This window comes from Cnephaeus nilssonii (assembly GCF_951640355.1).
Source record: "Cnephaeus nilssonii genome assembly, chromosome: 15".
Lineage (NCBI taxonomy): Eukaryota > Metazoa > Chordata > Mammalia > Chiroptera > Vespertilionidae > Cnephaeus > Cnephaeus nilssonii.
Genome location: NC_137086.1, coordinates 69,475,172 through 69,500,165, shown reverse-complemented (window position 1 = coordinate 69,500,165; position 24,994 = coordinate 69,475,172). Strand labels below are relative to the sequence as shown.

The window sequence follows — 24,994 nt, the reverse complement described above, 5'->3', positions numbered from 1 at the left end:
GAAAAAAATGAAGGTCCGCTGCTGGAGGGCTAAGAAATGTCATATCCTGCCCTAGCAGGTTGGCTCAGTGGATAGAGCCTCGGCCTGCACACAGCAGGGTCTGAGTTCGATTCTGATCAAGGGCATGTACCTAGGTTGCAGGCTACTCCCTGGCCGGGGCCCAGATCAGGGATCATGCAGGAGGCAACCAATCAAAGTGTTCCTCTCACTTTGATGTTTCTCTCTGTCTTTCTCTTTCTCTTCCACATTCCCTAAAAGTCAATGGAAACATATCCTTAGGTGAGGAAAAAGAAAGAAAGAAAGAAAAGAAAGAAAGAAAGAAATGCATATCCTATGAAAGACACATCTTGAAAATGCCTAAAGAAAGTTGTCATTTTTTCTTGGTGAAGGGACTGGAGTCCGTGTTGATGAAAACACCTTGGTGGCTGCGGTGACTGGCAGTGGCTGAAGCAGCGGGGTGATGGGGCAGGTGCCTTCCCTTGATCAGCCTGGTTGCCTCCCACAAAGGGAGGCCAGACTGCGGCTTAGGCCCACTCCCCAGGGGAAGCGGGCCTAAGCCATCAGTAGGACATCCCCCGAGGGCTCCCAGTATGTGAGAGGGGGTAGGCTGGGCTGAGGGACCCCCCCACCCCCAGTGCATGAATTTTGTGCACCGGGCCCCTAGTGTTACTATAATTTTTAAGATCCTGATTTGACTAACAAATTAGTCACATCCAGAGTATGTTAAAATCTCCCGCTATAATTGAAATAATTGTATTGTCTTATCATATTGCTTTTGTATATTCAAGAGTTTTAGCTTCAAATATTCTGATGCACTGTTATTTGGCACATAACTTTTTTTTGGGGGGGGAAGGGGTAATTATAATTTTATTAGTATTAAATGATTCAATTTGTCATTTAATTTTTTGCATTGAAAGACATTTATCAGATTAAAAGATTCATATTGCCATTCTGATTTCTTTGTGTTAAGTTAAACAAGGCATATGAATATATATTTAATCTTCTAGGCCATGTATTTTAGAACTATGTCTTTTAAAAATATCAGGTAACTGGGTTTTAATATTTGATTCAACCTCAGCATTTATCTTTTAATAATAATTTGTTTAATTTACTTTTTTCTTCAGAAAGCATTCAACTAGTATTTTATTAGTAATTACCTTTACATTTTAAAAAATTATTTGAGCTTTTTTCTTCACTTAGATCATAAACTGAGGCAATGTTTACTGGCTCCTTCCTAAGTAAAATAAGGAAAATAACATGATAACTCTCTCTACTCCTGTAAAATAATTTCCAGTGTGAGATTATATCATTCAGAATTCTTGACCAACATTGTATTAGTAGTTTTATCATCTCTTTCAGGAATTATATTTATATTTTCATTGCCTTTGCATAAGCAGATTCACAATGATGATTTAGACCAGTGATTTCCAACCTTTTTCGATGCATGGCACACATAAACTAATTACTAAAATTTGTAGCACACTGAAAAATATATTATATTTTTTGCCGATCTGACAAAAAAATAGGTATAATTTTGATTTGTTCACTCTGGATGTCTGTTGTTGTGTTGGCTGTTGTTAGTTTTTAATTTGACAGCCTAGGGGAAGAGGTCAGTGCCTCTGACTACACATCGGGTAGTGCAGGTTGTAAAATGCCTGAGGCCAGCGCATTGAAATTCACTCCCTAGGCCATGCTCACTGCCAGGCCTCTGTACCACCACTGCCCAGGACTCAGCTCCCTGGGTTTGTTGTCTCGTGCCTCTCCCGAGGAGCTCAGGTACCTCCAAGCTGGAAAACGGGATGTGTATGGAATTTTCTTCATCCTTAAAATTCAAGAAATTCACTAGGCTGTGGATTTCTGCCCTTAGTGATTTCAACGGCTTTCATAACTCTACTCACCAAGTTGTGCTTCAATTGTATTGTTTATTGGATATGTTATTTTAGGGATTCTTCCTTCATGTCCAACATTTTCTGCTAAGAAATCATACATGAAATTGCATTAAAATCACATACAATACATCCCCAATTACTTTAATGTGATAATAGAATTAAAAAACTTGCAGACCCTCGAAAAACATTTGTCAAGAAAAATCAGAACTCATGCTGTGACAAAGTGTCACTCTATAAATGCATATTTTTAAACCAAAAATAATTGAATTGCTAAGGAAAAAACCTAAAAGCTGGCCTACCAAGAGAGTTTGCTTTGCCATTATCCTATCTAATAAAGAGGAAATATGCTAATTGATCCTCACACCCTCACAAAGATGGTGGCGCCCACAGCCAATAAGGAGGGAATATGCTAATTGACTGCCACACCCTCAAATATGGCAGCGCCCACAGCCACAAGATGGAGGTGCACGGCCAGGCCTGCCCCCAGGCAGTCCGGCCATGCTGTGTGCCTGCCTGCAGAGTTCCCTAGTCCCCTCAGCCCCCCAACCACCCAGGGCTGGCCCGAGGCGCAGGCAAGCCTTGAATGGTGGCTGCCAAGCCACCCAGGGCCGGCCCGAGGTGCAGGCAAGCCTCAAATGGTGGCTGCCTGGCTGCCCAGGGCTTCCCAAGGTTCAGGTAACCAGGGCCGGCCAAGGCTTGTGCTGCCGGCAGTGGCAGCAGCAGAGGTGTGATGGGAGAGTGTCACCTTCCCCTGATTTCCAGGTCGCCTCCTGCCCCTGAGGGCTCCCGAACTGTGAGAGGGGGCAGGCCAGGCTGAGGGATCCCCCCTCCAGAATTTTCATGCACCAGGCCTCTAGTATCCTATATAATAAAAGGCTAATATGCAAATTTCCCCCTCGACTGGGAGTTTGACCAGGGGGCGGGGCCAGCTGGCCAACCTCCCGCATCCCCTCCCCCAAGCCAGCCCGGCCCGATTGGCTCTGATCAGGGCAGGCTGGCCAGACCCCACCCATGCACAAATTCATGCACCGGGCCTCTAGTATTTACATATTTGGTATAAATATAAACTGATGAAATCTATATATATAAAACCCTAATATGCAAATAGACTGAACAGTGGAACAACCAAACAACTGAACAACTGGTCACTGTGACATGCGCTAACCACTAAGGGGTATGCATGGAACATGACGGGTGTCAGCTGTGGCAGGATGGTGGAGCAGGTGAGCAGGAGCACCAGACCAAGGCGGGGCACTGGTCGCTGTCATCCGGGCAAGCCTCTGGTGGTTTCTGAAAATTCTTTACTACCACATGCCCCAGTCCTGCCCAGTGCTCGCACCTGCTGCAGGTGCAGGTCCCACTCGCACTCAGTGCCGGCACCGGACACTGGTCCTGATCACTCGGCACTGTCAGCAGGTGTGAGCGCCAGATGCTGGCCTCAATTGTCCCTGAGGGCTTTTCTACATCCCCCTGCTCCTGAGAGGCAATCGGGGCAGCAGCCGCCACTCACACCTGCTGACAGCACAAGCCCCGCTCACACCCGCTGCTGGCGCTGGCCCCAATCTCTCCACACTTTTAGCGGGTGCAAGCAGGGCCTGCACCATCAGCACATGGGAGCAGCAGCAACAGGAGCAGGGTTGCCAACAGATGGGACCAGGGGCATGGTGGGAGGGGACAGGCCGGGGCACAGAAGATGGGCTGAGACCTGCCCCTGTGCCCACTGCAGCCTCACAGCCCACAGTTCCTTTCAAGGTGCACAAATTCGTTCACTGAGCCCCTAGTCTTATCTAATAAAAGAGCAATATGCAAATTAACCATCACTCCGCTACACCCACAAGCCACGCCCACCAGCCAATCAGGAGCAAGTATGCAAATTAATCCAACCAAGATGGCTGCGGCCACAGAGAGAGCAGAAGGGAGGCTTGGGTTTCCCCGGTGATGGAGGAAGCCAAGCTTTCCGCACACCCTGGCCGGCCTAGGCCTCTGCTTAAGGCTACAAAGTTTCAATTATAGAAGATACATAAATCCCAACAGAAATGGCAGCAGCCACAGAGCTAGAGAGAGCAGGAGGCTTGGGTTGCCCCCGGCAATGGAGGAAGACAAGCTTTCCACCTGCCCTGGTGGCCTGCCTTGGCCTCCGTTTAAGGCTACAAAGTTTCAATTGTTGAAGATAAATAAATCCCAGATACCAGGGCCTCCGCTTGGGTCGTTGGGGGGCGTGGGTGGCCTGCAAACTGCCACAGGCCCCTTGCCCAGGCCACCCCATGCCCCAAGGGAACCTCCACCCTGATCCGGGACACCCTTCAGGGTAAACCAGCTGGCCCCCACCCATGCACCAGGCCTCTATCCTATCTAATAAAAGAGTAATATGCAGATTGACCATCACTCCAACACACAAGATGGCTGCCCCCATTGGTCAAAGATCCTGCCCCCTTGTGGACACAAGATGGCCACCACAAGATGGCCAGCAGGGGAGGGCAGTTGGGAGGGACCAGGCCTGCAAGGGAGGGCAGTTGGGGGTGATCAAGCCTGAAGGGCAGGGCAGTTAGGGGTGATCAGGCTGGCAGAGGAGGGAAGTTGGGGGCAAACAGGCTGGCAGGGGAGCAGTTAGACATCAATCAGGCTGTCAGGGGAGTGGTTAGGGGGTGTTCAGGCTGGCAGGCAAAAGCGTTGAGGGGCAATCAGGAAGGCAGGCAGGCGAGCAGTTGGGAGCCAGCAGTCCTGGATTGTGAAAGGGATGTCCGACTGGGCAGTGGGACATCCCTCGAGGGGTCCCAGATTGGAGAGGGTGCAGGCTGGGCTGAGGGACATCCCCACCCCCGTGCACAAATTTCGTGCACTGGGCCTCTAGTTATGTAATAAAAATCTCTGCTAATCTAAATATACCCTAAAGCATTGGCTAATATTAAAGCTCTGGCCTAGGTCCTAGATAAAGAGAAAGAATGACCCTAATGTTTAGTCTTTAGTCCCATTCCTCCATCCCCCAATCCTGCTTTTTCATGTTCTTTCTGTCCTTTCCCTCCTGCTTTTCTTTAGCTCTTTCATTCCTGCACCCCACTTTATAATTGCTTACCTTATAACACATGGACCCCCTCACCCTTTCGTCTTTCTGTACTTCTTCCCTTCCTCATTTGTCCACCAAAATTTAACTCTCTTAGTCTCATATTCTTCCTATCCATTTGGTGGGATGTGGAAAGTTATAAAAAAGGAAACTAGGAAAATGCAAAAACATGCATCCTTTATGATGGCAATAATATTTGCACCTTCTAAAACTATTCAAATTCAGTACATCCCAAACAAAAGTCATCACCAGCTAGATAATGTGCCGCCTTCCACATGACCACACACATCTAAAATCTGAAAGTCATTCTAGGCAAGAGCTTTTCCTTTACCTTCTTCAAGTGACCAGTCATCAAGTCAAACTAATTTTACCTCTTAACACTTCTCAATCTGTGACTATTTACTCCTAAACCCTCTATTTTCTGCTCTCTACTCTTTCCCTGGGCACGCTCATCATCCAGCTCTTCAATTACCATCTCAAGGCCAGTGACCTTGTAAGCTGTACTTTCTCCAGTTCTTTCTCTAAGATCCAGACCTACATAGGCCACAGCCTACTCAATGTCTCCACTTGAGCATCTCAGAAGCACGAAGTACTCACTTTATCTGTGTACTCACATTATCCATGTACTCACTTTATCCATGTACTCACGTTACCCATGCACTCACGTTATCCATGTACTCACTTTATTCATGTACTCACGTTATCCACATGTTATCCATGAACTCACTTTATCTGTGTACTCATGTTATCCAGGTACTCACTTTATTCTTGTACTCACATTATCCATGTACTCACATTATCCATGTACTCACTTTATCCATGTACTCATGTTATCTGTGTATTCACTTTACCCATGTACTCACTTTATCCATGTACTTACTTTATCCATGTACTTACTTTATCTGTGCACTCACTTTATCCATGTACTCACTTTATCTGTGTACTCATGTTATCCGTGTATTCACTTCATCCATGTACTCACTTTACCCATGTACTCACTTTATCCATGACCAAACTCATGATCACATTCCTCACCCCAGTTTTCCTCTAAAGTTACCTTATTTCATTGAATAATACCATCATCCAATCACTTATGTATGCCCAAAAGCCTAGCTTTCTTGGTCATGCCACATCCCTCACTTCACATTCAATCCAACACTAAGACCTGTGGATTTTACCTCCTAACATGCCTCTAACCCATCTCATCACATCCCTCCATCTTCAGGGCCATCATGCTGCCTGTACCTACTTGACCTCTCACTTGCATTTCTTCACCTGCCTACTAACCGCCACTCCTGTTTCTGTAGGGATCACCCTGTGCACAGCAGCCACAGTGAGCTTTCAGCAATGTGAGTCCCATCAGCTAGCCTGCTCTCAACCTCTCTGCCATTGCTCTTAGGATAAATCCATGCTCCCCGCTTTAGAGTGCCTATTCCCACCGAATCTTGGCTCCTGACTATTTCTCCAACTTTATAACCCACCATGATTTCCCTCACTCGCCATACCTCCAGCCAACCTGTCTGCTTTCCACACTTCAGACATGCCACTGTCTGTCTTGTTATAGGGCCTTCACTTGGCTGCACCCTCAGTCTCAAAAAAGCTCGCCCATTCCATCACTCAGTGAGTGCTCCTGACCATCGCATCACTACTATCAGGAAGCTTTCCTTGACTTTTCAACAGGTCCTTGTCTGTTTGATCTATCTTCCTTTCCTTCATTGCATTCATCGCCTTGGTTATCATCATTAGTACACTATCTGATAAATGTCTCCCTCCCGCCCTGCTCAGGCTTCAAAGCCCTATCAGAACAGTGGTCCTGGCTGTTTCCCTCACCATCATGTTCTCGCTGCTTAGCACAGGACCTGGCCTTGTTAGGAACTGAGCGAAGAGTCGCTGAATGACTGCCTGAGAAGAAGCACTACCACTTCCATCCAAGTCTAGATGATCAACACTCTTCTGGACATCGAAGAAGCATTCTAAATGGTCCAGGCCTCCAGACCCTCTTCAACTCCTGCCCAAACCATCTCAAAACGTTCACCATCACAAACACAGCCTTGTCGCTCTGTACTTGCACCCAACCCAGGGCTCTTCAGAAGCAACATGATATATCCTGCATGTAACCGGTCCCCTTGACCTTGCCCATTTGACTCTATGGCCTCCTCACCTGTACTTACATTTGCTCTAACAAGATTAGTTTTACATCCAACATAATCTACAATGGCAGGCACTGTATGCTTTGTCTTATACTCTCTCTGCCCCTCCTCACTCTTCTTTATTTCCACAAACCCTACTCATCCTTCACAGTTCAGCTCAGATGATGTTTCCTTTCTGAAGCCTTCCCGGCCATTTACTAGCCCCCATGGGGCAACCTCTGAGTCTTTCCCTGCTCCCTCAGACACTGTCTATAACTCTGTCCTCACTACAGAATGAGAAATGCTCTCTAGCTCTGCTACCACTCGGCTGAGAGCTTCTCAACAGAAAAAACAAAGTGTAGTTTTTAAAATTTTTTGTTTATCAAATTTTAACAATTTGGGGTATACAATAGATCAAAAATAAATGTTTACTTCAATTACATAAAATTAGACTCTTGGACTCAGTGACCTCTGACTTATTCTTCAGATGCCTTTGAAATTTTGCCTTTCAAAGAGTTTCCTCTGCTACAGATAAAACTAAAGTATAGGAGCAGTCAATCATTCAGTTCGGACATAGGTCTGCGTCTGACGTGGGCCAGGCACTGGGTTCAGTGTTAGGGCTTCAACTGTGACCAACACAAAGTGCCTCCTTTCAGAGTTGTATCACTTAGCATAAAACCCAAAGCATAACAATCATAACAACGAATGCAATTAATTTTCATAATTAAGGGGCTCCAGGTGGGAAGCAGGAAGCCACTCAGGCTGGACACACCTCCGCAGACAGCCACACCATCAAGAAATCTCTAAGCATCCCCAGGACATGAAGGCTGACAGAAATCAGGGACAAACATGAAGAGGCAAGGCAAAGACAAACATACAGACATGTGCTACATGGAATTGTTTGCCTGCAGTTTACATAATGTTATTAACCAATGTTACCCAATAAATTTAGTGTTAAAATAAAGATGGATTAGCCTTCAGTTCTTCCCATTTAGCGGAGTAAATATAGAAAACAACTTTCTCCTGGGAAAAAACCAAGGCAGCGAGCAGAAGCCCCTGCTGAGTGTTAGAGGGACCCGCTGCCCGGCCCCGTGGCCTGGATTCGGGCCTGGGCCACCACTAACTGCTTTGTAAGGGCGGGAGGCCATTCTCCTCCCGGACCTCTGCAAACTTAATGGCTCGAGCGACATTGTTAGTTTGGGTTTCTTCTACCCCAAAGATTCAGCTTTAAAATTTTCCAGGCATGTGTTTAAGAAATCCAGTACTCTGGGCTGGGAACTAAGACCTCATGGGCATGAGGCATCTGGAACCAATTCCAGAGACCACGGCTGGCATGGCCACCGAAAGAGTCACACCAGCGAGAGCTCAGGGAAAGAGAGTACTTTTCACAATATCCACCACTCACTACATCCCTATTCTTGGCCAGGCATCCCAGTAGCCACTCTACATACAGGATGTGTGTGTGTTTCAATTACGGTGGACCGGGGGTTTTGAGTATGCTGTTTTCTCAGATGAGGAAATTAAACTGCTCATGCCTCATTCTTTCTACCCTCTGATTCTAATAGTGACATGTGAGAGCCTGCTAACCTTCAGGAGAATCAATCACGCGTCTCAAAGGCAGAGCACCATCTCCCACAGAGCTGCGGGCTCAGGCAGCGGCCATGAGCATACTTACTGACATTCACAGCAATTCTCCGGGACACGGTGAACTGCCTCCCTGCGTGTGTCAGGCTGGCTTCGCAGGCATAGCTCCCCCTGTCTTCTGCCGAGACATTGTTCACTGACAGCTTTATTCCCCAATAAGTAAACCGCTCTCCTTTAATCTCTTTACAGTCCTAAATATAAAAAAAAGAAAATTCAACTCAAAGAACATTCCCAGTTGGCAGCATTCTATAAACTGTGGGGAGATACAAGAAACTGTGTGGCCCCTAGACGTTAGGTAGTTTACAACATACTGAAGACTGTATAACCCTCCCCAGGAAGAGTTGACAGAGAACGTTCAACAGGCTGAAATGAGTGTTACAACATTCAGTCTAATGAGAGTCGATGGACAGAGGCCTATGCAGGCTGGAGGAAGACTCCATGGAAGAAGACAGGCTGGGCCATAAATGCATTCAGTGGGAGGATGTGGACAGGCAGAGTCCTCCACCCTCAGGGCCTTCTCTCCCAATGGGCCACCATCTGATGGCACCATGCCCCTTGGCCAAGGACTGCTTCACTGTGTTACAGGCCCTATTGTACCTGCACTTATCAAGGGTTGGCCTTTACAGAGGTCAAAAATAACTCATTACCAACATTCTATTTGGAAGCCTGAACCATAGTCAATGTATGCTGACAAGGTTTATGAACAGCAGACGCCATGCCACTTCTCACACCCCCTGCTCCCACTGCATCCACAAAAACACCCTCACCCACCCCAAACCCACTGAAGGCTGGTTAGTCTCAGGACGCCTTTCTCACCTGTCATCCTCAGCAGCTACCCAGAGGGCAAGTCTCGCACCCATCTGTCCTCTCAGAAGCTCACATTCTACGCTAATTACTACTTCTCCATCTCTCAGACCCACTTCTGAACCTTCAGATATTCCCCATCTTCAGGAAGCTCCACTCCCCAAAGTGACTTCTTGGACAAGGGAGCCCGTTTTAGTCATTCAGCATTTAAGTTCCTGCTCTTGGCTAGCACTGTGAGAGGCAGGGGGAAGTCGCAGCCCTGCTGCAGAGAGCACACACTCCTGATGACAGAGAAGACAGACATTCAAACCCTTAACTTACAGATAAAGATTTCATTGCCCAAGTTTTAGACCTCATTCTCTGCCTTCGGAGCAGCGTTAACAAATCTATCTCAGAAAGTGAAATGCAATAATGCCAGGACAAGCATTCGCTTACTTACCATGTAAACTACAACTTCCTAGAAGTCTTCCATTATTGCTCTATAAACATCTTCATGGGAAACTAAGCTGTAACTGGACAATGGCTTACCCATGGGACGGGAGTGGATGAGAGTCAGAGAGGGGAAAGCATCAGACTCTGATAGTGTGATGTCACCTTCTTCGAGAAGAAGCAGAAAAAGCTGGAATCTCTGGTCTGTGGAAATGTCCCAATTAGGCCTCAATTGATTATCTGTCTAGACTTAGTGGGACAAATGCAGGTGACCAGGAGTCAGCAATAATGGCTTATCTCCTGGTACTTCAATGTCTAGACAGCTGAGCTGAACCAGAACACAGGACACACAGACAGAATTAGCACACAATCACACAGGGTGTATTTACCTATTTCTAATAGGTCCCAACCTCCAGCAAAGCCACCCAGCAATTCACACTAAAAGGCAAACAACAAAACAAAACAGACAAGCGACCACAATGGATTCAGACTCACACAACAAAACAATCAAGGACTTGTCTCTCAAAGTGACATGGAGTTCTCCTCTTATCGGGCAAGAAACCTCAACTAAAAACGATCTCAAGATTATATAGACCATGATAAACAACTTGTGTCCTTATCAGTGTAAGCCAGATGATGTGCCTTATGCTGAGAGCAAGACATTTACACTTTAAAGGCTCAGAACTTTTACATCAAAATAATGAAATAGTCATTAATTTTGGAAGTTACAAAATATTAAAAAATTTCCATACAACAAACATTCACACCATAATCATTTCATACATTTAAAAAATTACATTATTATAACAGGAAACCTCTCCCCTACGTGGGCTTAGAGAGGCACAGTGCCTGGCCTCGCTTTCTATGTTTCCATGCCTGAGCCACCCCCTTTGCAATGGGCTCGTTCTTTCTTTCAGGATGCACAAGTATTTAACCATATTTAAGTTTAGCCTTGCTAGCTTAAGAGCCATTCTATCCTTTTACGGTAACTAGGATGGCCTCTAATATAAAGCATTATTTTAGAGTCTAAATTATCATAAGGCTTTGATTTTTATTTAACAATTCTTGGGTGATAGCTCATTAATAAGATTTAAAATTTAAAAATTCATAATAATGGCCAACATTTGAATGTGTTTCATATTTCGAGCACTAAAAAGAACACTTCTGGCCCAGCGTGTACAATGGTTCTGAGGCATAAAATAGCCCAGAGCTCCGACTGAGATGTGGTGAAGCATAATAATCCCTCCTTTGGAAAAACTGCTGTTTGAAATTCTATGCTATTTTTAGATAGTCCCTTTGCTCTTTAAGTCAACTATATTATTTTTAGAAAGTCTCTTATTCTATAAAATATAACTTTGTTTTTTAGCTTGAATAATAGAAAAGATATGTCTGACCTTGCAAGCTAGCCATCTAACATAAGGGGCTGATACGATGATACTGATGCCAGGTGTCTGTATAGATATGATATGTATTCAAGGTTACTGGTCTCTGTATAGATTTGATATGTATTCAAGGTTACAAGCTGTCTGCAAAAATAACTTACACAAAGACCTTGAAGGATATAAAAAGGGAATACTCCTTCCTGTGTTTGTTCAGAATTTGACAGACGTATTCTGCTCTGAACCTGTGCGCAATAAAGATGATTCCTACCTAACTGGCTCATTAAGGCGTCGTGTCTAGCTCACTGATTGACAATACAACAGTGGTTGTGGGAGAGTGTGAAGATGAAACCGGTGGGACAGGCAGGGGCTGTCATCAGAAACCATGGAAAGGGATTCTCTTTGGAAGCCTTCTAAGCAAGGGAATAAGATTATTAAATTTGTATTTGAGAGTAATCTATCTGGTTGTGTGGGAAAGGATTAAAGATGGATGATCAAAAAAACTAGAAAAAATTTAGAATGTTAGTTCCATAAACTAAGGCTAAACAGAGCATGAACTAAGGCAGTACGGTAACGACAGCAAGAAGAGAGCACAAAAACAATGATTTTAAGCAATTCTGATCCACAGAATTCAGTGACAAATTTGGAATATGGAGAGAGAACAGGATTTTCATGACCCCATTTTGGTTATGCAAAGGTGTTATTAGATAGGAGAAAGAATGTAAAGAAAATACAAAAGAAGGACCAGATTTGGGAGTGAGACAAAAGTGGCTCTACATATGGTGGCAATGGTTGAGTTATGGATGGAAATGTCTGAGAGGAATACATGTTAGGCCATTGGACAAAGTATCTGGAGGTTGAGAGAAAGATCAAAGTGGGAGAAAGGGTTGGGAGCCCTCTGTGTATGAATGGTTCCATGAGCCATTCCCATTTGAATGTAATCAAGGCAAGAATAGAAGATGACCATGGCTGAAATTGAAACCTCAAAATCATGGCCTTAGAGGATGAGAATCCAGTGATGGTTGCTAAGGAAAGAATGGGGGATTTGGGGGATCAGAGATTTTTAAAAAACAATGAGTCTCAGGTAGAATACAAGAGAGAGTTCTTAGCTGGCAAGAATGTTCAGCCGTGATGAATGCTACTAGGATATCAAGCTTAGGATTGAAAATAAATGTTAGATTTGGCAGCAGGAAAGCCAGTGGTAACCTCACAGTACAGATTCCACACAATAGTGAAGAGGACATTGTTGCATTGAGGAGTAATTTGGAACCGAAAAAAAATGGAGACATACTGCTTTTCCAAGTGTAAGCCCTTCTTTATCTATTTATAAAAATGGATGTTTTAATGTCCAAACCTTCTCCCCATAACCCCTTCAATTTCAAGGATAACCTTTATCCCTCCCAGTCCTCAATTCTCCCAGCCACAACTTGAACTTTGTCTTTGTCTATAACTACTATGTCTCTAAATTCTTAAAAACAAATATACCATTCTGATTATAATTTTTACTATGCCACCTCTTCATCCCTTCATTTTTACTAAATAATAATATCTAATAATGTTTCTTAAAGTAATTACTATGTGCCCACAGTGAACTAAATGCTTAGTGGATAGATTATTTCATTTAATCTTTAAAACTCGATGAGGTCCTAGCTCTCAGACTGGATTTAGTTGCAAGAAACAAAAAGCATTCTGGCTATTTTAGGCAGAAAAGGATTCAATACAGGATATTAGGCGATTACAAAATATTAAGAAGTACTCAGGGAGTGAGGTTTGCTCCAGCACCACACTGTAGAACCAGCTCATACAATAGCTGCCACCTCTACCACAATCATGACGGTGGGACCCAGATTGGAAATACACCAGCTGTAAGCCAGAGACCAGGAGCGGCTACTCTGCCGCTGTCCTGTGTGAAATCATGTCACATCTGGTGGAGCCAGCCCAACAAATAACTCCGGAGGCACATGCACAGCCTCTGCCCCACTGCTGCGCAGCCCGGGCGGCCGCAGGAAGCTCGCCACCTCACGCCAGCCTCCGGGGAAGCCAGGGACACAGGAGTCACATCCAGGACCACAGCTGCAGGCAGCCTGGGAGGCGTGGGGGTGTTGGCTGCTCTGTCTTACTTCCAGCTCTCTGGTCTCTGTGGGGGAAGGAGGCTCACCATGGATGGAGAGTGTTTGCCACCATATCTGCCATATTTCCGACCTGAATTTTCTACGCATCTAATCCAATTTTTTATCTTAATTTGAATCAGTCCCCTTAACCCTTTATTTTCTCCTAATTTCTAGTTTCCTTCTGGCATTGTTTCCTTTCTAAACCAACCTAGACTCCTGGTAGCTACGATTTTAATCACTGCCCTTTCAGTCACTGAACTCTGTAGCCCTTTGCCTGCCAGCGTATCCACCCTGCAAACCCGCAGTCCCTGCCCGCAGCCAGCTGAGCACTGTGGGAGAGCATCCCTGAGGGAGGGCATCCCCGTGGGAGGGCCGAAACTGATTTGGCTCAGTGGATAGAGCATCGGCCTGTGGACTGAAAGGTCCCAGGTTCGATTCCGGTCAAGGGCACATACCTTGGTTGCGGGCACATCCCCAGTGGGAGGTATGCAGAAGGCAGCTGATCGATGTTTCTCTCTCATCGATGTTTCTAACTCTCTATCCCTCTCAATTCCTCTCTGTAAAAAATCAATAAAATATATTTTTAAAAAATACTGTGAGTGGGAAAGGCAGTGTGCAAATTAGCATGCAAGGTCTCCTACTCCTAATACCACCTCAACCCACGCTTCCATGTACCCAAAACTCTAATCAATGCCCAAACCATTCCCTTTCTCACTGATACCTTTTCACATACTGTTCCCTTCAATTCCCATCCTCCCTTCCTTTCCCCCCAGGTTAGCTGTCAATCATTCTGTAAACACTCAGCAGCCACCTCCCCCAGAAGCATTTCCTCAGAAAGTCCTGTGACTGATCTTATGTTGCCTCCTCTGTGCTCACCTCGTGCTATAATGAAACTGTTCCATTTGCTTGTCTGCCCTTCTGGTAAACTATAACTATTGGAAGGCGAGGGCTCTCTCTCATCATTACATCCCCAGAGCCTGGCACGACACCAGGCAGATAATAAGCTCTAAATATTTTCACAATTTATTCCAACCCTCTCATTTTACAGATGAAAACACTGCGGCCCAAGGGTGACCCACAGTAACTAGTTAGTGGCAAAAACAGAGCCATAACTGAGGTCGCTGGGTCTGCACAGGTTGACACTGGAGAATGGTCCCTCCTTCTTATATTCCCTGCCTCCTAGCTTCCTCCTGTCTTCTCAGGCTGAGTGGTTATTTCAGAATGAAATATGTCTGAGTCTCCCTCGTGCATAACCTGGTTCGGCAGCAGAGAAGAGGCCAAGCACCTGATTTTAAAAAGACCCGTAGGTTAAAGGTGATGCCCACGTAGGCCAATCATCGAGCTCTGCGTTCATCTCCGTGTCTTACAGAAATTGACATTCATTTTTAAGTAGTGGTAAGGGTTATAACACTGCTAAACTGCTAACCATCGCCCAGCTCCTCTAAGTCTGATCACATGGGAGTGGGAGGGAATAGGTTTTCCCTCAGGCTAGTGGCCATGGGGTTTGGAAAGCCTTCTGAAATCATGTGGTCCAAACTCTCATTTATTTTCTAAGTGAGAAATTCAGGTGCAATGCATCTGCATCTTGACACTGGGGTATCGGCAGAATTGATGCTAAAAATCTGCCTCTCAAATGTCACTGCTTTCACGTCTGTGATCTCAGCAGGTGCAGGTCAAGCCGGAGTCCTCTGTGAGGCCCCTACCCGGTCACACTGGTGCCAGGAGGGGCTGCGAGGCAGCGGCGGAGGCCAGAGGCCTGAGGAGCAGAGTCTAGGAGCCACAAGAGGGAAGTGGACATAGGTTTCCGAGAAGTCTGGCTGGGCTTCAGAAGTGGGTGAGCCACACTCCAAAACCTACAGCCACCGAGGTTACTTCTGCATCTCTTTCTAAGGAACTAAAAGAAGGCAAGGCGGGAAGTGCATTGTAGACTTGAATAACAGAATTAACAAACCCAAAATGCAGCGCTCTCATTCTTTTGAATAAGCCTGAGGCATTTACAAACATGGAACTTGAAGGCAGTCTCACCAAATTTCAAACTATTTACAACATACAGAGTAGATTCTCTGCCACAGTGCAATTAAGCTTACTACCAAACAGAAAAGTAACTTTTTAAAAATCCACTATATTGCCCTGGCTTGGTGTTCTAAGTGGTTAGAGCGTCGGCCCACACAACAAAGGGTCATGGGTTCGACTCCCAGTCAAGGGCACAAACCTGGGTTGTAGGTTCACACCCTTCCCCTAGTTGGGGCATGTGAGAGGCAACCAGTCAATGTGGCTCTCTCACACCGATGTTTCTCTCTATCTCCCCCTCCCTCCCTTCCTTTCACTCTCTGAAAAAGCAATGGAAAAACATATCCTTAGGTGAGGATTAACAACAACTAAAATCCACTATATTTGCAAATTAGGCAATTCTTAAAAATAATACAGAGTTCAAAGAAGAAATAACATTAGAAATTAGAAAATACTTTTAACTGAATGATAAGAATATACTATATATCAAAAGTGTAGAAAGCAGCTAAAAATGAATTTAAAGAAAAATGACTTTAATTGCATATAGTATAAAAGAAGAAAGGCTTATAATTAACTAGAGGCCCAATGCATGAAATCCGTGCAAGAGGCTCAGCCCTCACAGCCCCGGCTGCCTCAGGTGGCCCTCGCAGCTCTGGCTTCGTCTGGATGGTCATTCTGCTGTTCAGTCTAATTAGCATATTAGCTCTTTATTATATAGGATGATCCAAAATTCCACCTCATAAAGTTATTAAAATAACAGCAAATTAAAACCCTAGAAAACGGGGGGGGGGGGGGGGGGGAGCCTAAATGACAGCAGAAATTAATGAAACAGAGTTAACAAAGTCAGCGCTTTGAAAAAACTCTTCAAGTTGATAAACCCCTGGCAGGAGTCATCAACAAAACAAAACAACAGAGACAGACATAGAGAGAGACGAGAGAGAGAGAGAGAGAGAGAGAGAGAGAGAGAGAGAGGAATATGACAACAGATATGAAAAAAGAGACATCACCTCAAATCCTTCAAACATTAAAAAGGTAATAAGAGTATATTTTGAACAATTTTAGCTCAATAATTTAAAAATTATAAAGATAAAATGAAAATTCCTAAGCAAGCACAATGTGCTAGTTTGCTGTAAGAAGAGGTAAGGCATCTGAGTGGTTCTATAATTAAGGACACTGAATTCTATAATTGAAAACCTTCCCTCAAAGGAAGTCCCAGTCTTACATAACTTCACTGTAAACACTAAAAGCATGTAGCAGAAGAAATAAAATCAATCTTAAACATTCCAGAAGAAAGTAAAGATTACTTCCCAAGTTATTTTCCAAGGTCAGCATATCCTTTATACCAAAATTTGACAAGGACAAAGAGGCAACAAAAATTACAAATCAACCGCTTTATGATTTAGATGAAAAAATTTTTAACTAATCAGGCAAGCCAAATAAGGCAACATATAAAAAGGGTTACACACCAATTTAGATTAATCCAGTAATGCAACATTGTTATAACATTCATAAATCAGTTCCTGTTATCCAGTACAGTAACAGAGTAAAAAGAAAAAAATCCTGTCTAATAAAGAGGGAATATGCTAATTGACCCTCACACTGTCACAAAGATGGCGGTGCCCACAGCCAATAAGGAGGGAGTATGCTAATTGACTGTCCTGCCCTCAAAGATGGCGGCACCCACAGCCAATAAGGAGGGAATATGCTAACTGACTGCCCCGCCCTAAAATATGGCAGTGCCCACAGCCACAAAATGGTGGCGCCCAGTCCCCTCAGCCCTGCCGGGGTAGCAGGCATGCGGCAAGGGGGTGGGCCTGGCCATGCTGTGCACCTGCCTCCGGAGTACCCCAGTCCCCTCAGACCCCCAGCCGCCCAGGGCCGCCCAAGGCTCAGGTAACCAGGGCTGGCCAAGGCTTGTGCTGCCAGCAGTAGCAGCAGCAGTGGTGTGATGGGGCATCGCCTTGCCCTGATCTCCGGGTCGCCTCCTGCCCCTGAGGGCTCCCGGACTGTGAGAGGGGGCAGGCCAGGTTGAGGGACCCGCCTCTCCAGTGCATGCATTTTCATGCACCGGGCCTCTAGTATCTAATAATTAGGAAAGGCATATAAAATTTAACATCCTATATAATAAAAGGCTAATATGCAAATTGTCCCCTTGACTAGGAGTTCAACCAGCAGGCAGGCTGGCCAACCACCCATGTCCCCTCCCCCTGGCCAGGCTGGCCGGACCCCACCCATGCACAAATTCATGCACAGAGCCTCTAATCTTACATAATAATAGACAAACATGTAAACTGACCATACCTCTGCTATGCCCATGGCCAATCAGGAGTGAGTATGCAAATTAACCTGACAAAGATGGTGGGTTAATTTGCATATGCAAGCGCAGAGTGGTCGAGCGGGGCGGGACACCTGCCATGAGGGAGAAGCGGGGGAGGGAGCTACAGGAGTGGTGCTCTGGCTGGGAGTGAGGACTTGCCAGCTCCTGGGCAGCCATGAGCGAAGCCAGGGGAAGAAAGGCCCATTCTTGCACGAATATCGTGCAATGGGCCTCTAGTCCATTCATAATATGATTTCAAGCAAACTAGAACTTCCTTAATCTGGTAAAGGGCATTTAACTCCAAAATAAACATCACACTTAATGGGACTAATAAGAATAGCCCGGCTCTGATTCATGCCGAATCACTAAAAGCATGTAGCAGAAGAAATAAAATCAATCTTAAACATTCCAGAAGAAAGTAAAGATTACTTCCCAAGTTATTTTCCAAGGTCAGCATATCCTTTATACCAAAATTTGACAAGGACAAAGAGGCAACAAAAATTATAAATCAACCGCTTTATGATTTAGATGAAAAAACTGGGGGAGAGGTCATGGGCCCAGGGCACACATGGATCAGGAGTGGGAAGGAGACTTCAGGGGGTTGTGCTGTGATTATTGCCTCTTCTGCATGTGAGGGCCCATTCAAACAAATCAATTAATTAATCTGTTAGAAAAGAGAACTAGCCAAGGATGGTCTGAAAAGGAAGGATGGTAGGGGGGAGGTGGAAGATACAAATAATAAAATATTACAAAGCTATAATAACTATAAATTTAAACATAAATAATTAGCAGATAAGATTGGCAATGGCAATTAGCTAACAAATCTGTCTGAGATACACAATCTCTTTACTAATTTTGCCTTAAAAATACAACTTAAATTGAAAAAACAAGTGGGTTTTAAAGAAAAGAAGAGAAAGTATCAATAGGAAAATCCTTTTATTTTTTTTACCTTATACCACTTTACTGAGTCCAAGACACAACTCTTCGGGAAATTCAGATGACACGTCAGGCTGTCATATTTCCCAACATGCAGTATCTGTTCGTGCCCGCCTGGTAAATTCATTTGACGGTTTCTGGAAATGCGACACCCATGTTTTTCAAACACAGTTAGGTTTACATGTACTTGGAGACACATGTCTGTATCACTGTAGGAAAATAACAGAGTGGACCCTCATGAAACAATCACAGAGCCAAACGATGCTGGCCATCTTCACATACATGCAAATCCTCCTCGGGGCACAGTGCAAACGCGCCGCCTCCAGCAGGACAAGCGCAGCGCACGGGCCACTGAACCCCCGGGGAAGTGCTGATTTTGTCCCGTAGGTCGGTCTGACGTATGAAAATGAGGAATCGGCATGAATCAGAGCCAGGCACAGAAAGGGACCAGCAGATACCACAGAAACAGAATGAGAGGGAATGCAGCTTCCTTTCGGAGGTGCCTACTTCCCATGACCTCAGCTCACTTCACTTCAGTCCTACCAGGCTGCCATGCGTCCCATTCTGCAGATAAGAGAACCAAGCCTCAGGGAGGTCAATGCATTCGTTCAGCTCATGTACATGCATGTCAGTAAAGGAAGGTCACAAAATGGGGCCCTTGGGCAAAATTGGGTCCAAAGGTGTGTTTTATTTAGGCCACGAACACAAAGCTATTGAAAAGTTACACACGCACTGATTTTCACGTTTCCTTGGAAAACTGGAAAATAGACTGCCGCCTTCAGTGAGGCATGCTTCCAGCTCACCGCAGGCCCCACCGCTCAGCTGTCTCCCACCCGAGCTGTCATTCATTCACTCAGTGCGGCTTCCAGCACGGGGCACACTGGGCCTGGGACAGGCTCGGTGCTTGTCGCTGTTCCATTTCCATAGCAGATGCCTTACAAAACGGGGCTAAAGGAGGCTGGGTCCCCTCTGGACGGTTGTCTATCACAAGCACGCCGGGCAGGCGGAGAAAGAGGGCAGCGACAATAACACTGGAGGACACCAGCTTTGGAAGTTGGTCTGGCTGTGGCATCATTTCCACGGGAAAAGCTGTATTTCGTGTTCTAACAACTGATTTACAAATCTTCTCTGCTTTAAAATGTTTTCATTGGAAATTGTTTTACAACAACTATAAAACTATATTTTATTCTTCTCATTGAGTTTTTAAGTTCTTAAGAATTTATTAAGAATTTCCCTAAGGGAATTATAGACATGTAATTATAACATGTAAGTGAGAGAGAGAGTGTGCTAGTGCTAATTAAGGGAGGGACTTACTTTATAACACACTGGTAGGTCCCCGAGTCCCCCCAGGCCACGGGGAGGAACAGGATCCAGCTCTGCTCCTGGTGGATCCTAGCCTGAGTGTTGGCGGAGACGGGGACTTTGCTAGGGTGTCTGTACCACGTTACACGTGCTTTGGAAGTCAGCAGAGGGAATGTGCAGTTAAAGGCAAAAGGCTGATTTGCTGAAGGTGCCTCGGTTAGCACACGGATGTTCTGGCATTCATCTAGGGAGAGGAAGGGAAAAGTAATCATGAAGGAGAACTTGCTGGCATTTATTAATAGTTTAACAAATGTGTCAATTCCTAGCCAATTTCATTTGAGAGCTTTCTCAGTGTGGGAGTTTCCCCAAAATAGTGTGTTGATGTGAAAGCAGAATTGAAAGTCCTCCGGGTGTGTCCATAGGACTGAATTCCAGCCTCCTCCCCGGGCTCTTCAGCCTCTGGAATGAACCCCTCTTTCCCTTCCTTTGGAAGGCCTTCTATTCTTCCCCTCCCCTCAAAGGAAACCTTCCTGCTCTCAGCCCTCCTTGTCCTGTTTTCTGTCACCAGCTATTTTGTTTAAAAGTCCGCTCACTTTAAAGTTCCTTTCCACCAAATTGCTTAGTTCGCGTTTACCTTGGGTGGTAGAACGGCCCTGTCACATAACATAGACAGCACTACATCCATGTCACCTTTGAACCCAAGTCTGGACTTGCAACTTTGCCTAACCCTCTCCTCTCCTAAGTCACCTCGAAGCTCCAGGGGACCTCTGGGGAAGGGAAGCTCCCACTCCGCAGACCCCGGCCTGGTCCCCTGGAAAGGTGAGCTGCACAGCTCAGAGCCCCCCCCCCCCCCCCCCCCCCCACACACACACCAGGTCCACACACCAGGCGGGCGGAGCCGCAGGGACATATGGTGAGGTGGCCGGAGGCCCAGGCAAAGCCAACATACCTGCGCCAAGAAGCAGTGGGAGGGCCATGGCCAGGCACAGCAGCAGGGACGGCACCCCCATAGCAGGCTGCGGGGAAGAGAGGGGTGGGTGGCAGCGGCCGGCTCCGGCGACCTCTGAACCTCGGAGATCCCATGATCCCATGTCAGCCACTGGCCTTCCCTTCCTCCTGGGGTGCCCTCCCTGCCCTTTCCTCTCCTGGGGCCGACCTTCAGATCGGGGTGGAGGATCCTTGGGTCAGCGGCGCGGTGGGGGCAGGAGCGGCTCCCTCTCCAGGGAGCGCCATTGCTTCCTGGGGAGGAGGCGGTACCCCCTTCTCCTGGCAGCAGCGAGGTGGGACCGGCATCAGCCCTGAGGGTCCGGGTCCCCTGTGCGTGGTGCGTGGCCTCCCCTGCGCCTGAGGAACCCATATCCCAGCCCGGCCCACCTGGGAGCAGGTGAGATCCACCAGTGAGGGGCCAGTGAGGACCACCTGGGTGGGGCCAGTGAGGGCCACCTGGGAGACCAGTGAGGACCACCTGGGAGCAGGTGAGATCCACCTGGGAGACCAGTGAGGACCACCTGGGAGGGGCCGGCGGGAGGGCAGGCAGACGCCGGTCTCCCAGCCGGTGGGAAGCCGCTTGGGTCCGACCTTTGGCCTCAGGTCGCACACGTTTCGCCACCTTGTTCCCCGCACACCTACCTGGGCGCCCCCGCGGCTGTCACGGGGCGGACCGGAGCCTGGGGCTGGGGCTGGGGCGCGCGGAGCTGGCTCGGTCGGGACGGCGGGCACCTCCAGGCCGGCTGCTCCCCGCCACCACCGCCGCGGGCGGGGCGGGCACCTCAGCGCGCGGGGAGGCGCGGCCTCGCGGGGGCGGGTCCGAGGCTGCCTGGCCGCCCGGAGTCCCCGCCGCCGCGGTTCCGCTCCGTCCTGCGCGCTGCGCGGTCCCCTGCAGCCCGGCCCTGGAGCACAGACGGCTCGGTCCGAAAGGTGGAGCAGGGCTGCCGCAGGGGCCGTGGCCCTGGCCGCGGGGCACCCCGGCGCTCTCCCGCCGGCCGCTGAGACTCGGAAGGAAATGTAAAATGTAATCCTTATTCAGGACATCCCTGCCGGGCGGGCCGGGCTCGGGGGCTGCAGCACCGTCCGTGCGCCACAGCGGATGCGGTTCCACCCCAAGCGGGGCACAGACCCAGGTGGTGGCTCTATCCCGCCCGCCCTTTGGGCACGTCCGGGAGGCGACCGATCAACGGTGCTCTCTCACATCCATGTTTCTTCCTCTCTCTCTCTGTGTAAAAAAAGAAAAAATCAATAAAAGCATATTCTCAGGTGAGGATTAGAGAGGAGGCCTTCCCGCCAGGCTGTCCCTGGGCGCAGAGGAAGGAACGGGCGCCCGGGCTGTGGCCAAGGCCACGCGGTCGGGTTCCTGAGGCCTGCGCTTTGTGTCTGCGGGTGTGTCTGTCATTACTTGCTGTATGAGAAATGAAGCAGAGTGTTTGAACATTACTCTATCCATTTTAAATAGTAACAATAAAAATGCACTATATGTGCATAAGATCATAAATATCAGACATTTTATGAAAAATAACTATACTTTCCGAAACAAACAGACTGAGAAACATGGCACTGTTCTACAAACCACTGCATACCCATGTGCAATATTTGGAAATCTCTTTAATGCCTAACCTAATAGAAGAAAGCAGGGTTCTCGAATCTGCTTCCGCATCTAATTTCTTCGGAGGGAACACGCCCTGTAGCCCCTGCAGCGCCCCCGCCCTGGAGAGAACGCGCTCCGTGACTGTAAGCGGGGCCTTCGTTCTGGGCCCTCACCTTCGGCCCCGTGAGCTTCCTCTGCACAGACACATCGCACCAGGCGAACGCCCACCCAGAACAAAACAACAGCGTTATTAGCAAAAAAGTCAAGCACCTTCACTTACAACTGTTGTTATAAGCAGAATCTTTCATTTTGTCCTTTTCAGTTTCTACGTTATGAAGAGAGAAACTTGTGCCCCATCTTGTTGCTATGGTTTGAGGGTGAGTATGTGTGCCAAGTCTAATCAGTACAGGCCCCCCAAAGTGTAGGAAGTTAAGGGCCATCCCAGCCCTCTCTCTCTTATTGGATATTTCTGACATTTTACTTAGCTAGTGAAGCTATGGACCTATCACTTGGGGACTGGGAACTTTGCAATTGAAAAACCAAAGACCAAAATTTAGGACAGGTTCTCAATTACCTTGAAGAAATCGGAGAAACTGGAGCATTGTTTGCAAGGAGAAGGGGAAGGAAGGAATTCAAACAGAATTTATTTACGGAGGTCCCCGGTGCAGAAGCTCAGGCTTGCTTTGTTCTGACCCCAAGGAAATGCTGTTTTATGCTGAAATTCCCTAAATTGAATTCTTTATTTTTTCTCTCTAATTTTCACTTTTGATGTTTTTAAACGTGTATCATACAATATTTAAGAGCTAAATAACTCAAAACAGGGCATACGTTATGTAAGCAAGACCCAGCAGCAGAAATAAGAATTAGCAGCTTTTCTCTATATACCTCTCCCACCTACTAAATGTGCTATCCTCAGCTTGGTGCTTATTATCTTAAAACTAGAGGCCCGGTGCATGAAATTTGTGCACGGGAGGGGGGGTTGTCCCTCAGCCCAACCTGCACCCTCTCCAATCTGGGACCCCTTGGGGAATGTCCGACTGCCTGTTTAGGCCCAATTCGTGGGATCGGGCCTAAACAGGCAGTCGGACATCTCTTTCACAATCTAGGACTGCTGGCTCCCAACTATTTTCCTGCCTTCCTAATTGCCCCTAACCGCTTCTGCCTGCCAGCCTGATCACCCCCTAATCACTCCCCTGCCAGCCTGATTGTCCCCAACTGCCCTCCCCTGAAACCCCGGTCACCCCCAAATGCCCTCCCTTGCATATCCCCTCTTTATTAGATAGGGTTTTTTCTTTAGCATATTGGACAGTCCTAACTGGTTTGGCTCAGTGGATGGAGCATTGGCCTGAAGACTCAAGGGTCCCAGGTTCGATTCCGGTCAAGGGCATGTACCTTGGTTGGGGGCACATACCCAGTGGGGAGTGTGCAGGAGGCAGCTGATTGATGTTTCTCTCTCATTGATGTTTCTAGTTCTCTATCCCTTTCCCTTCCTCTCTGTAAAAAAAAAAATCAATAAAATATATATTATAAAAAAAGAAACATTTAAAATTCCTCCATATCTGCCTGGCTGGTGTGACTCAATGGTTGAGACCCCAGGCTGCCACCACTGGAAGGGGTTCGGACCCTGGCCAGGCTAAGACCCCAGCCCAGGCTGCCGCCGCTGGCCGGGTGATTGCGCAGTGGGGGTGCCCAGCCCTGCTGGCATGAGGCCCCAGCCCTGGCTGTCATCACAGCCAGGGGATCATGCGGCTTGGGTGCGATGCCCTGCCGGTCTGAGACCCCAGCCCTGGCTGTCATCACAGCCAGGGGATCGTGCAGCTTGGGTGCGAGGCCCTGCCGGCCTGAGACTCCAGCCCTGGCTGCCACCACTGGCCGGGATCGCGCTGGGCGCTGGCGCCTCCCAGCCGGATACCCCGGGCTGCCGCCACTGGGCAGGGATCGCTGCGTGAGGGGCAGGCACCTCCCAGCTAGACAACCTGGACTGCCACCACTGGGCAGACTTGGGGACTCCGGCAGGGCTAAGAGGACTGGGCGCCGCCATCTTGTGGCTATGGGCGCCGCCATTTTGTTGCGAAGTGATGGTTAATTTGCATATTACTCTTTTATTAGGTAGGAAGGGTGTGTGTGTGTGTGTGTGTGTGTGTGTGTGTGTTCCTTAAGCAATACAAAGTATTGTTGTTCGTCTTTACACAACTCTGCTCTACACTGGTAACTTGCTTTTTCTCACTCAGCCTTCTATTTGTGAGACCAAGCACTTGGAGGAGTGTAGCTCTCGTTCACTTGGAATGTGAATTGCATTCCACTGCATGACTAGACCCCATTTATATATCCATCGCCTTTGGACATTTAAGATGTTTCAAATTTATATGCTGCTCTTAAAAGTAGTGCTGTAGTGCAGGTTT

At 47.2% G+C, this 24,994-nt stretch overlaps 1 protein-coding gene across 1 annotated transcript in view; it reads right to left on the bottom strand.

Annotated features, from left to right (window-relative positions):
* IL1RL2 (interleukin 1 receptor like 2) overlaps positions 1-21,744 on the bottom strand; it is a 52,273-nt gene extending 30,529 nt beyond the window's left edge. The window contains exons 1-6 of the mRNA XM_079792898.1: positions 21,641-21,744; positions 20,961-21,027; positions 20,024-20,255; positions 18,723-18,918; positions 8,755-8,914; positions 1,899-1,973 (exon numbers count right to left, since the gene is read on the bottom strand). Of these exons, the coding sequence (XP_079649024.1) occupies positions 1,899-1,973; positions 8,755-8,914; positions 18,723-18,918; positions 20,024-20,255; positions 20,961-21,021 (724 nt within the window). The 5' untranslated portion in view covers positions 21,022-21,027; positions 21,641-21,744. The remainder of the gene's footprint in view (positions 1-1,898; positions 1,974-8,754; positions 8,915-18,722; positions 18,919-20,023; positions 20,256-20,960; positions 21,028-21,640) is intronic.
* Between the last annotated feature and the right edge of the window lie 3,250 nt (positions 21,745-24,994).